Source organism: Perca fluviatilis, chromosome 1 (genome assembly GCF_010015445.1).
Source record: "Perca fluviatilis chromosome 1, GENO_Pfluv_1.0, whole genome shotgun sequence".
Lineage (NCBI taxonomy): Eukaryota > Metazoa > Chordata > Actinopteri > Perciformes > Percidae > Perca > Perca fluviatilis.
In genome coordinates, this window is record NC_053112.1 from 48,664,077 (window position 1) to 48,676,501 (window position 12,425).

At 42.3% G+C, this 12,425-nt stretch overlaps 1 protein-coding gene across 3 annotated transcripts in view; it reads left to right on the plus strand.

The window, feature by feature from the left end:
* Window positions 1-12,425, plus strand: part of LOC120556912 (ras and Rab interactor 2-like) — a 92,841-nt gene that overhangs the window by 52,798 nt on the left and 27,618 nt on the right. For all 3 annotated transcript variants that reach the window (XM_039796786.1, XM_039796795.1, XM_039796778.1), the window contains exons 3-7: window positions 2,402-2,496; window positions 3,358-3,556; window positions 5,115-5,229; window positions 7,980-8,052; window positions 9,745-9,836. In XM_039796786.1, the coding sequence (XP_039652720.1) occupies window positions 2,402-2,496; window positions 3,358-3,556; window positions 5,115-5,229; window positions 7,980-8,052; window positions 9,745-9,836 (574 nt within the window). The remainder of the gene's footprint in view (window positions 1-2,401; window positions 2,497-3,357; window positions 3,557-5,114; window positions 5,230-7,979; window positions 8,053-9,744; window positions 9,837-12,425) is intronic.

Sequence of the window (12,425 nt, forward strand, 5' to 3'; positions counted from 1 at the left end):
GAGTCGAATATGGCTGCAACTCTCCCTCCTCGGCCTGAGCCTCGTGGAATTTGAGTATTATTATGACTGGGAGGAGTGGCTTCATTTAGACTAACATATTCATCGTGGCTCAGCCATGTTTCGGTGAGAAAAAATAAATAAATTTGGTTATTTGATATCAATTTGTTTACCAATATTGCTTTAGAAGACAGAGATCTAATGTTTAATAGTCCAAATTTGATTTTCCTATTCTGTTCTGTCAGTGCAGTGGTTGTTTTAATTCCAATTAGGTTGTTAAGTATAGCGCATCTTTTGTTTATGTTAATCGATCTCAGTCGGGGAACAGACACCGTGGTTATGGGATTATGAACGGGTGGTTGTTCCAAAGGAGCAAGCACAGAGGAGCACAGTCAATCATAGTTCTGAGTGTGCAAGGCGTGGTGCAAATTCTCACGGAGCACCTGGTTTCCATTTGGATGGGTCCCATCCTTGCTGTACAGGGAGCCACGTTTCCAAAACAGATTAAAATTGTCAATAAAACCTAACTTGTGAATGCTGCATGTAAGCTGGTGCCAGGTGTTAAGGGAGAGTAGCCTGCTAAAAGGCATGATCCGCGACCTAGAGATGGGAGTGGGCCCGAGATAAAAACCGACTTCCCGGTGCTTTTTAAAGCCTTAGTGAGAGTGTTAAACTCTTTCTTTGTGCGTTCGGATTCCTGATAGGACATGTCGTTGTGTCCACAGTGGACCACGATGCGTTTAATAGAGGTAAGAAATGAGGGTGTCAGATCCACAACTTTAGCCAGGATGTCTGCAACTTTGGCTCCAGGAAAGCAGTGTGTGACAGCATTATGAAACGTTAAATCTCTGGTGATGGAGTCACCAATAATTACTGTGGTTGGGGGGAAGAGTGGACGAGGGGTGAGGGGGTGTGGATGGCTGGGGACAATTTGACAAGAAAAAGAAGAGGACGATTGCTTACCGTTCGGTTGGGGAGGTTGTTTTTGAGGAACGTTGTTGTTTGGCCGGTCCAGGCAGTGTAGACCACCAGATCGTCTGGCTACCGCGTCCATCAGAAGCTGTAGCCGTGGGGTAGCGGTCCTCTTCTGTGGCGGCGGCTGGTCAGTCTGCTTTGAAGCGGGGCGAAGCCGGTGAAGCGGGGCTGCCGCTGCTAGGTCCGACTCCGACAGGGCACTGAAACGGTTGGAGAGGTTGAGGGCCGGAGGCGATGGAGCCCTACTCAAGGCTCTCTTTTGGCCGCAAACCACCTCAGGGTGGCTTAATGACCGGTGTCGAGCAGGGAGATAGGTGTTGGCTTGCGGTTGGGTCCCATAGCGCGGTATCCTGAAAGGCCGCCGTGAGCGATGAGATCCGGAGCGACTGGTTATGAGCCACGTCCAAGCAGGCGGTAAACAAAGCATCTTTGGTCTTTAAGTCCTCGGAAAGTCGACGAACATCTTCCTTGAGGTCAGCAATTTCTTTGTTTGCCTTCTTAAAAAATTAGGACATTTTGTGGGGGAGTGGTGACTCGCTAGGTGTAGAGGCAGCCATGGGGCTAGCGTTGGTTTAGCAGGTTGGTCTAGTCTTAGTAGATTAGCGTGAAGCTAAAAGCTTACTACATGTACAAATGTATCTTTGTTTTTTTTGTTTTTTTTTAAATACTATATTAATGTTATAGAAACTAGGCTGTAGCCTGTAACCTTCACAACATCTGCACAGGCACACGTTTGAGGAGGCTCTAGATCCACAATGGGGAATGAGGGAAAAAAACAAAGCAGCATGAAAGCAACTAGTTGCTAAAAGTTGTCATGCAACTGAGCAGTTTTTGCCCACTGATTAGGCTCGCTTACCAACACGGTCAGCAGTTTCCGGCAGCAGCAAAGACAGTGTGTCACACAGAGCTCATCGAGGTTACTTGAACAAGATTGCTGCAATTTGTATGCAAAAACACAGTCCTTCTTCTTTCATAACTCAGTCAAATTTGTACACACAGACATCACACACATATTTTCAGATTCGGTGTGACTTGCACTTCCCGAGGATACCATGATCTCCATTGCGTACATTGGGGATAATCATCCATAAAGCCCCTTAGAAATTTTTGTTTAGTTAAATAAAGTTATGTGAGTCTAGTCTCTGCAGTACGACAGAAATTTTCGTCTCACTCGGAATGTTGAGACATTTTTTGACAATGCTTTCCCTTCCGTGTTTCCTGCCTATAGGAAATCACGTTCACGCACAGGAAAACCATTATCCTGCCCTTTGTTGCAGCTGTGACCAGTACAGTCCCTTTGTCTCCCAGTTTCTTGCTCTCTAACTTATGTTTAAGCAATGCCGTTGGTTTCGTTTACTGCTGTTCCCCCTCCTCTTCTCCTTTTTCTATTCCCCCATCAGTCAAAGCCTTTCATCCTGTCTTCTTCCAGCTGATTGACACATTTGCGTTGGAGATCGGGGAGCTGAAGAGAGAGATGGTCCAGACCTCTTCAACAGTCGACAAAGAGCCCATGGATCTACAAGGGTGAGACTGTTTTCCACACATGTTCTCAAAAGGTTCCTCAACCTGACTAGTCTAGTCTTTTGTTTCCTATCATTTCTTTAAATGCTATTTCGATGAGCGTCATGTATTTTTTTTCTTCCATCAGCTTGTTCTGCATTGTATTTAAGGTTGGGCATCGCGTTATAAGAGGGCCAAATTTTCGCCTAGGTAGGTTTGTGCGGTGGATGGTTTAAACAAACACAAACAAAGGAGAGTGGGGTTCCAGTCCCGTTTTGAAAATAAAAGTAAGGGGCGATATCGAGCTCACCTAGTAGAGTGTGCGCCCCATGTAGGCTGATTTTAACAATTCTGATTCTAATTCTTTTGATTCCGGTTCTTATCGATTCAGATTCTTTGAGGGGTGGGGTTGAAACTGTTCACATGCTTATTTCACAGATAAAAGGAAATTTTCTATTCTATTTCTAAAGTTTCTATGATGATTTACAGTTTTACTGGGCTTCTTCAATGTTAAATAAAGCCACATTTTAGAGCGCCGCTTACCGTGCTCCATGGCTGCAACACAGCAAGCGCTTGGAAGTATGGCGGTCGCAACGGAAACCAAAACTTGCGCAAAGTTTTCCAAACGATTCCAATAAAAGGATTCCATTGGAATCATAATTATTATCATTTATTTTTTTTAAGATCAACTTTTTTGGAATCGTAATTTTTTAAATGATTCCAAGTTGGAACCGGTTCTCGATGCCCAATCCAAGCTGTATTACATTCTGTTACATCTGTTTCCTTTCAACAGTATTTATAAAATGGCTCCACACGTTGGCACTGATTCTCACCAGCAGATGGCAAAAGTGTTTCACTCTCTGTCTCTCTGCACTTCTCTGCCAGGCTGGACAGCGAAGTGAGTGGCGTTTACCTGCAGTCCCCCCACTGTGGCGGGGTGGGGGGGGAAAGGGATTCTGGATACGACTCCTTGCGAAGGAGGATGAGCGTGTTGGACAGGCTGACTCAAACTCACCCGGTGTGGCTGCTGCTGGCAGTCAGTGAAGAGGAGGCCTGTCGCATACTGCTCAAACAGCCTGCCGGGGTGAGGGTCGGGAAGACTTGTGTGTAGGGCTGAACGATTCTGCCAGAAATTGCGATTACGATTCAATTTGTGATATTTATAGCTATAGTTTAATAAACACTGTGTAACAGATAAAACATGTCATGGAGCATTATAACATGAGACACCATCAAAACTGCTCTATATTCTTATGCAAGGATGAGAACATAGATATGAGTTTCCAGCAATAAGTGTTTTTCTTTTAATAAGCGTGGAACATTGAACAGTCAAACACACATTTATCACCAAAGCTAAAGTTCCAATAAAAAACATATCGGTACTTTCCTGTAAACTGAAATTTGTGATATGCCTCAGTTCAACAGCAGCATCTACATATTGCACCTTCTACAATCATATTAAAGTGCTCATATTATGCTTATTTTCAGGTTCATAATTGTATTTAGAGGTTATATCAGAATAGGTTTATGTGGTTTAATTTTCAAAAAATTGATGTTGAGCTCTCTGTTTTAGCTACAGAGTGAGACATCTCATTTCTGTTCCATCTTTGTTGGGAGTCGCACATGCGCTGTTGCTAGGTAAGGACTACTAGCCAGTCAGAAGCAGAGTATAAGGGCGTGCCATGCTAGCAGCTAGGCGAGCATTATAACATGTGTTACAAAGTGACGAGCGTTTGTCTCTGAAGTAAAGGCTGGACTACAATAGAGCTGTTTGGAGCAGTTTGTGAACAGTGTTTTCTGTTGGAGATGGTAAGTCCCTTTGGGGGGGACTTTGGGCTTTTTCACTTTGTAACCCTATAACATGCACAAAAAGATATATAACACAATAAAGGAAAGGGAAAAAGCCAAAAAGCATGATGTGAAGCACTTTAAATAAAGTATTAAAAAATAAAATCCACCGAAAATAGGGCATAATGTTACATATCACAAAACTTAAATTAAATAGAATAACAACAAGAGGAATAATACATGTTAAACCCAATGTTACACCAAACATTCAACTAAATATCGCACATTCGATTAATCGCGGTCTTCACGATTAGCTAATCGCATTCTTTCAAATCTCCATTTCGATTCAAAACGATTAATCGTTCAGCCCTACTTGTGTGTGAATGTGTCTTATTTCAATATTATCTATTGCTGTGGCTCTCAACCTGGAGGTCGGGACCCCATGGGGGTCGCAAGATAATTTCTGGGGGTCGCCAGATGGAACACTGGAACACAGAAAGGGGTTAGGGGGGAGAGAAAAAGTCACAAAGGCATCACAAATCCACAGAGCCTGGAGCACATTGGACCAGGCTAGGTGCTAGCTGCTAAAAGTAAAACTATAAGTCATTAAAGCAAAGCATTATGTGTTTACGTGTATTAATCAGAGCATTCACAAAAATCCCTCAAAATCAGCAGGGGAAGGCATGTAGAAAAAGCTGTTTACACCGGTTTGCAGCTTTTTCTCTCTTCGCCGAGGGGGGGGGTGGGAGGTTGCAAACACCAACCGCATTATACTGGGGGGGTCGTGACTCGAAGAGGTTGAGAACCACTGATCTATTGTATGATATTTCTTGACTTCCGATTCCATGGTGCAGGTGTTCCTGGTCAGGAAGTCAGGCGCTCTGCAGAGAAAGGTTCTGTGTGTGCGTCTGAAGGAGGATCAGTCAGGAACTCCCATCAGCCACTTCCCTGTCAGAGAGAGCCAGTACAGTAAGTATATTTGTTACTTGTTTTTTGCTGACAGCACTCTGAGTGACAGTTGGGTGGGGTCCATCTAGACCAGGATATAATCATTTAGGAGACTGTCCTCCCTTAAAGAAACGCTCCCATAAGTTGTTTGCTCAAGCAGCAATTACGACCTATATTTAGGTTTTATAGTGGTAGTAGTAGTTCTGACGGGAGCAAAGCAAGAAGTAAGGTGACGAAGTATAAGAGGGCCAAATTTCCGCATAGGTAGGTTTGGATGGTGGATGGTTTAAACAAACACGTTTGAAAATAAAAGTGAGGGGCGATCTCTTGCTCACCTAGTAGAGTGTGCGCCCCATGTAGGCTGATAGTGCGTTCCATGTGTACTCGGAAGTCTGATTTTCCGAGGTCAAAGTCGGAAACACGCCCCCCTGACCTCGGACAATCACCGATTACCCCGAGCTCAAAATCCAACATGGATGCTCCGTGCATCAACAGTAGTGAAAGCTGTAGTAACATACACTTATAAACACTTCTGTCTTATTTGTGTCTCACCAAATCAGTCGGACACACAGTCCTGTCCAACTTCTGTGGATCATATGTTGAGACACTTTACTGTTTTGTCATAAGATAAATGCTGGAATAATTTTATATATCACAGATTGTTCAAAGAAATGTCCTATTTTGTGTCGATTTTTCTTTTTTACTTTATTTAACTTGATCGTAGAAGATACAATATGTAGCTACGAAAAATAATTGCAAATCGAATCATATCTCAATATGTGGCAGAAAAAAATTTGATTTATTCCCCAAATCGTTCAGCCCTATCCTGCACTGTGCTGTGCTTCAGTATTGGGACTCGTCGTGGAGCTGTGACAGTGCCAAAGTGTGATGACACACCAGCTGTGGATTTTCCCTGCTGAAATGACAGCACAACTGGGAGGGAGGAAGGGAGGCAGTGAGGGAGGGGAGTGCCTTTGGCCTGCTTTGGCCTTTAGATGTGAGTCAGCTGCTCTCCACTTGGCCTCTCATACTCACTGCTGTGTGTTAAGTAGCCTCGTGCACAGTTTGATACAATACAAATCACCAGTCCTTAAGTCACATTGCTCATAAATAAGCACAACTCTGCCTAAATATTACATTTGGAAGGGTATATGGTCTTTTGGTGGCTTTATGTAGAAACTAAAAGCTGAAAGAAAGTGCTGCTAATTCATATCAGACAACCTAGAAGTCTCAGATTAGCCAGCTCCAAAGTAAGGCAAAGGTATTGATACTGATAGTAAAGAGCAGGTGTTGATGTAACGGGGTTTAAAACCTGGTACTAATGTCTGTACCAAAATCTCACTGCAATACATCCAATAGTAGTGTAGAATAATCTAACTAAAATGTCAAGGAGAGTGATGGTAGGCAGACTCAGCAGACATCTTGAGTTCCCAGAGGTGACCATTTATTCACAGTGCTATCCATTACATGAAATCAGGACGAATGCTAAAACAAAATTCAAGGAACATAACTCAGAAACTTAACTTGTGACAAATGAAACAAACGGCACGTTTTTTTGGCAGTGCGACCTTCTTCTCTCCTGGCATAAGGAGCAAATTACTTCTACTACTACTTCTACCTAGGCTGCTTCAGCCAGTACCATTACATCGAAGGTTGAACTACACAGTAACCTGAATACAAGGAATTCCACTGACATTCCCTGACTCATTTACAAGCTCATGCACACAACTAAATGGCTGTCTTGACTTGACTTACTTGAGCTTACTTGGGTGCTGAGCAAAACATTTGTCATGACATAGTTGCATCCCGGAGCAATGCTAAAGTATATGCATCATTTGCTTACAGCTATCTATTTGGGATTAGGCTATTTCCAGCAACAAAAACATTTCCGGTCATTCGGAAAAGTCACATCGCTGAAGCTTATAACATCGCCGGTCCCTGCCGTCTCACGTTCTTCATCTCTTCTTGAATGTACTGCTCTACCCAGCATGCCCTTCGGCAGTGTAAAAGATAAAAGGAGTCCCCTCTCAATGCATTACACATTGTGATCATAACTCACTACTAATAAAAATGTCCCGTAGATCTCAAGAGCTCACACTCGACACTGCACTTCCTTGGGTCCTCAGCATCGAAATGAACAGTTGTCCAGAAAATCGAAGGACAGACAGACAGAAAGAGACCCCTTTCATTTTAGTTTGATAATTTGTGTGGTAATAACGCTTTGGCCAGAAGTGCAGGAAGCCAGTAATATTCCCCAATGGTGCTTGGGCCTGCTGTAAGTGGTGGTTGTAGTCCCACCCCTGAAAGGAGCAGGCCCCAAACCCCAATGCAGTTATATTGTTACTTACCTTCTTTATTGATATATAGCAAGTATATATCTTTGCGTGTGCTATAATATCTTGCTACCGTTTGAAAGTGTAGAAAGTTACTGATCAGTTGCTGAACAGCATTAAACATAGGCTTATAAACTGTAGAAATCAAGGGATATAAACAGTATTGTATTTGTTCACTTGAAAAAGAGGCACTGAAATTATTTTGTGATCAACTTGTAACATATATATGTTTACAAAGGTGACACTTTTCACTGCAGCTTAATTGAACCCACCCAACATTACTATTCATCGTGACTAAAATCAATAAAACTTCCTCATAAAATGACTTAAGTGACAGATTAAAAGTTCCAAATGCAAATGCCCAGTAAGCGACTACATCTAATTGAGTTGCAGTCTATGAAAGGTAATTTAGTCTGTACACGTTTCCTTTGTTCGCAGCCTTTTCTCTTGAGGAATCTGGGATCAGCTTTGCAGATCTGTTTCGCCTGGTGGCTTTCTACTGTATTAGCAGGTAAACAACCAACATTTGTTTTTCTCTTTATCCATCCGTCCTTCACATCCTCAGCTTCTCCTGTGTTTTGTTCTGTAAAGAGAGGGTGATTCGAGAGTGGAAACTCCACGGATGCAAACAATGTTTGTTGAGTAAGCACTCCGCTCTCAGCGCCCAAGTCTCTCACTTCTTGTTTTATCTTGTGCCAGCTCGGGAGACACCGACATACACAGGACTTAAAACAACAGACACAGGAAATAGAAGGACATTGTGCTGCAAGCAGTACCCACCCCAACACTCATTCATCTAGAGAGATGACTGCAAATCAAACACTCCTCCTACATTTTTTGAGCTGAATAAAATTTGACATTCTCAATCCCAACCAGGGACGATTTCAACCCAAAAAAAGGGCTTCATAGGTTTCGTACTACACAATATATACATATTACAATAAACGCAAGAATACTCATTCAGTTTTAACCTACATTTTATTGATCACTGCACATTAATAATATACCCTCTTTGGGGACAAAGGTTGAGTTAAAAATGTATGAAAATATTTGCCACGATTAGGGGGGCCAGAGGGTGGTCGAGACTTAATATTTCGGGTGGCACGGTGATTTAATTTTCTGAATTAATTTTCTGAATTTACCAGACATACTAGCTGTTTATTATTTGCCTTTACCCACTTAGTCATTGTATCCACATTATTTATCACAAATCTGAAGTTGCAAGTCATTCAAAATGCTGCCGCTAGAATACTGACAAAGACCAAGAGGAGAGAACATATTTCTCCAATTCTGAGATCCGTGCACTGGCTTTCGGTTACATTTTAAAATTGATTTCAAGGCCCTATGTTACTATTATTTCTTTAAGTCATTTATTGGTCTGGCTAGCCTGGAAATCCAGACCCAAATCTCAAAGATTAAGGGTCTGGCATTGAGTAATGGAAATGGCCCAACTCGAGGGGCGGCACCAAGCATGCATTTGAAAATCTCACTGCACGCAATTGGATAACACTGCGACCAATCACAACAATACACGGGGAGACGTATCCAGAGCCCCATACGCTTAGCTACCAGCGGAGCTAACTGGTAGATTAAACTGTCGTCATCTGTTTAGCTCGCCTCTGGCCCGCCTATATCAGATACACCGATGTGATGGTGCAGCTCGGCTACAAGGGCATGGTTCATGAGCATCATTACTCAATGCCAGAGTGACTCGCTGAGCAAATTCATTCAGTTGTGCTCTCGCTAGAACTCTGGATTTCCACGGTATGGTCTGGACCCAAAATATGTTGCAAATATGTTTGCTGAGTACAAGCTGGGTAGGTTTCTCAGATCAGCAGGGACTGGTCAGTTAGTGGTGCCCAGAGTTCAATCCAAGTGTGGTGAAATGGCTTTTAGCCATTACGCTACCCACTGCTGGAATCAGCTCCCCTTGGAACTACAGTAAGACATGCCCAAACTTAAAGTTAAAGACAGTTCTCTTTTTTTCAGCTTTTAATTAAATTAAATGGCCTCTGTGTGTGAGAAGGTGCTATATAAATAAACTTGCCCTGCCTTATAACCCTGACCATAATTCATTTGATGACTACGGCAGCTCCTTTTTTTTGCTTCTTGTTTTAACTCTTTCTCATGTTGTGTATCTTATATATATATATATATATATATATATTGTATCTCTAATGTTTATATCGGTTTCTTTACCTAGGGATGTCCTGCCTTTCACACTCAAACTCCCAGAGGCCATTGCATCTGCTAAGACTCAGAAAGAACTGGAAGAGGTGGCTCAGCTTGGAGCAGGTAAACCTCATTTATTGTTTTATTGTTTGTAGTTCTGTAGTAGCACACAGCTTAAACGACTATACTGTTGCTTTTGCAAGTTTGAACTATAAATCAGCTATAGTTACTACTTAGCATTTTTACAAGAATTCTACAGTTTGTAGATAGATTTCTCACCTTTGAGGAAGCTATTTTTTACATTAATTTTCACGCTGGGAATTGAAAGGTAATCCATCATAAGGAAAATGTTGTCCGTATTTTCTTTTGTCAAACTTCAAGGACTGGTTTAACATTTTTGGAATTTAGATGAGAAGATCATGAGATGAGAAGCTTAAGGTCGCTTGTGCCTTAACTACAGAGCTTGAGATAGGAGGTGATTAGCCTAGCTTAGCATTAAGAGTTGAAGAAGGGTGACACAGCTAGCCTTGACCTCTCCAATGTTTAAAAATATGCCTACCAGCACAAAAAGCTAAAAGCTAAAGCTATAAATAACACTTTGTATTTTAGTTAGTCAATACACAAAAGAAATGGTGGTTGTAGGGGGAGTTTGGTTGGTACCAATGTGTCTATACAGAAACCTATACTGAAACCTGCTCTCACGGACCCTATCTGGCCACCCATGTTATAGGAGACACTCAGTTATCAATAAATCATCATAGATCAATAAATTTTTTCATCAAGAAATTGTTACAAATTGCCATTTGCAATGTTGTTGTGCACAAATTAAACAAATGAGATACAACTTGTCAATAAGTAAGCTTCACAGGTGCTGGTAGGAGGATTTTTGAACATCTCCAGCTCTGTAATGAAAACGTTAATGCAGAAAAATTTGTGATATTGATCTTCTCAATAGAGAGAGAGAGAGAGAGTACCGCGGTGAGTGAGCAAGCTAGAGAGTGAATGAAGAGAGGGAGCGCTGTATTAATCAGAGCAATAAAAGACTCTTTTGTCATTGTTTTGCAGCAATTATATTCTAAAACACAAATAAACACCCAAACCGCGGGACAGTGCCACATTGTTGGATTCTGAGAGAATGCAGAGCTTCAACCAGTCTGTTTCTGTGCATCTGTGTGAGTTAGACATGCATTGATATGAGACGCTGAGGGGCAAAGCAGAGGTTGGGAATGAGAACGGGCTGCACACCCTGCACGCTGTTATTGGCTGGCGGTTACATACACACATGGGGCCCGAAGTCTCTTTGTCCAGGCCCATAAACGACCTGCACACAGCAAAATAAAAGAGCAAATAGAGGCAGAGGGCAGGGTCTCTGCAGATACAGACACTGCCACATTCCAGTGGGTCATAAGTGATGATTGAGAGGGATTACTTTTGTATTAGTCTATACATTGTTTTTTTAAGAAACAACTGCATATTATACCTTTTTACATTGCCATTAAGTAATGTAGTTATAGTATATTAAAGAACCACTACTTTAATATACTCCACTCTCTTTAACCTAGTGGTGCCACGGTACATGCCTGTGAGTGCTCCACCTGCTATTATATGCAAGCCAGTCAACTAAGCAAGCAAATAGAGTTAAAAGGGGGCAGTAATTGTGTTCACAGGTTTTATTTATTTTTCTTTCCTGACGATTCAGTGAAGTTATTGTATTCACAGCTCCTATGAATCTTCATTGAGTCATCTTCCTTCAGTAGAAGCCTACGACATAGCTTAGTGCTTAGTGTCGGGGAGAAGGGAGTGGCGAGTGGAAAGCTACAGTAGGCCGAGTGCTTTCTACTCGCATACCATCACACCACATTAAGATGTACTGTATAAAAACACACAAGGCTGTTATATTTGCATGCTGGAATCCCGGTGAATGGAAGTGGGTGTGTGCCTGCAGTGTGATGGCTTTGATGCTTTTAGGAGAGATAGCCGGCTTGTTAGCCTCTCTTAGCTAACTTAAACAGTCATTAGGGAAACTCCCTTTCTCCACTAGAAAGCTTCTATTTAAAGACAAAAAGCAGATTCTCGTTGCGGAATCTGGGCACGCACATGTGAAACATGTAGCCAAACTAGCAGCGTGACTCTTTGATCCAGACTGACATGCACTATCTCAGGAGTATTGGATGGATTTTCATTAAATCTAGCAGAGATATTCATGTAGCCCTCGGGATTTTGAACTCAGGAATTTTAACTTTACTGATTCCTTAAAGGCAGGGTTGGTAATGTTGAAAAGCTAGCAAGTTTTAAAAGTAGCATCTCCTCGGGGCTCCGTCTAACCCCTCCCCCTGCCCTCGGCGCTCCGACCCACACACAGACGTGCACGAGCACCGCTGCTTCAGAGCAGAGCGGAGAAAGGACCGCTGTTTCACTTCATGTCTCATTTACCGGTAGGCAAACACCTAATAGTATCATACACAATGTTTAAAACAAACATGACAAAAGGTGGAGACCACACATGTTTGCTCAACCAAATCCAATTTATTGTAATAAGCAATGATAAACGTGCAATCAGTTAATCAGTAATGTATGGATGTGTGTAGTTGTATCAAGGCTAGAAGTAACTAAACCCAAAAGCCAAACAAACCAAGCAGCCTTAGGGAGGGAGAGAGCAAGAGTGACTGCCCTGGCGCTCCTATTTGTGGACATGCGAGGCAATCAGTTGAC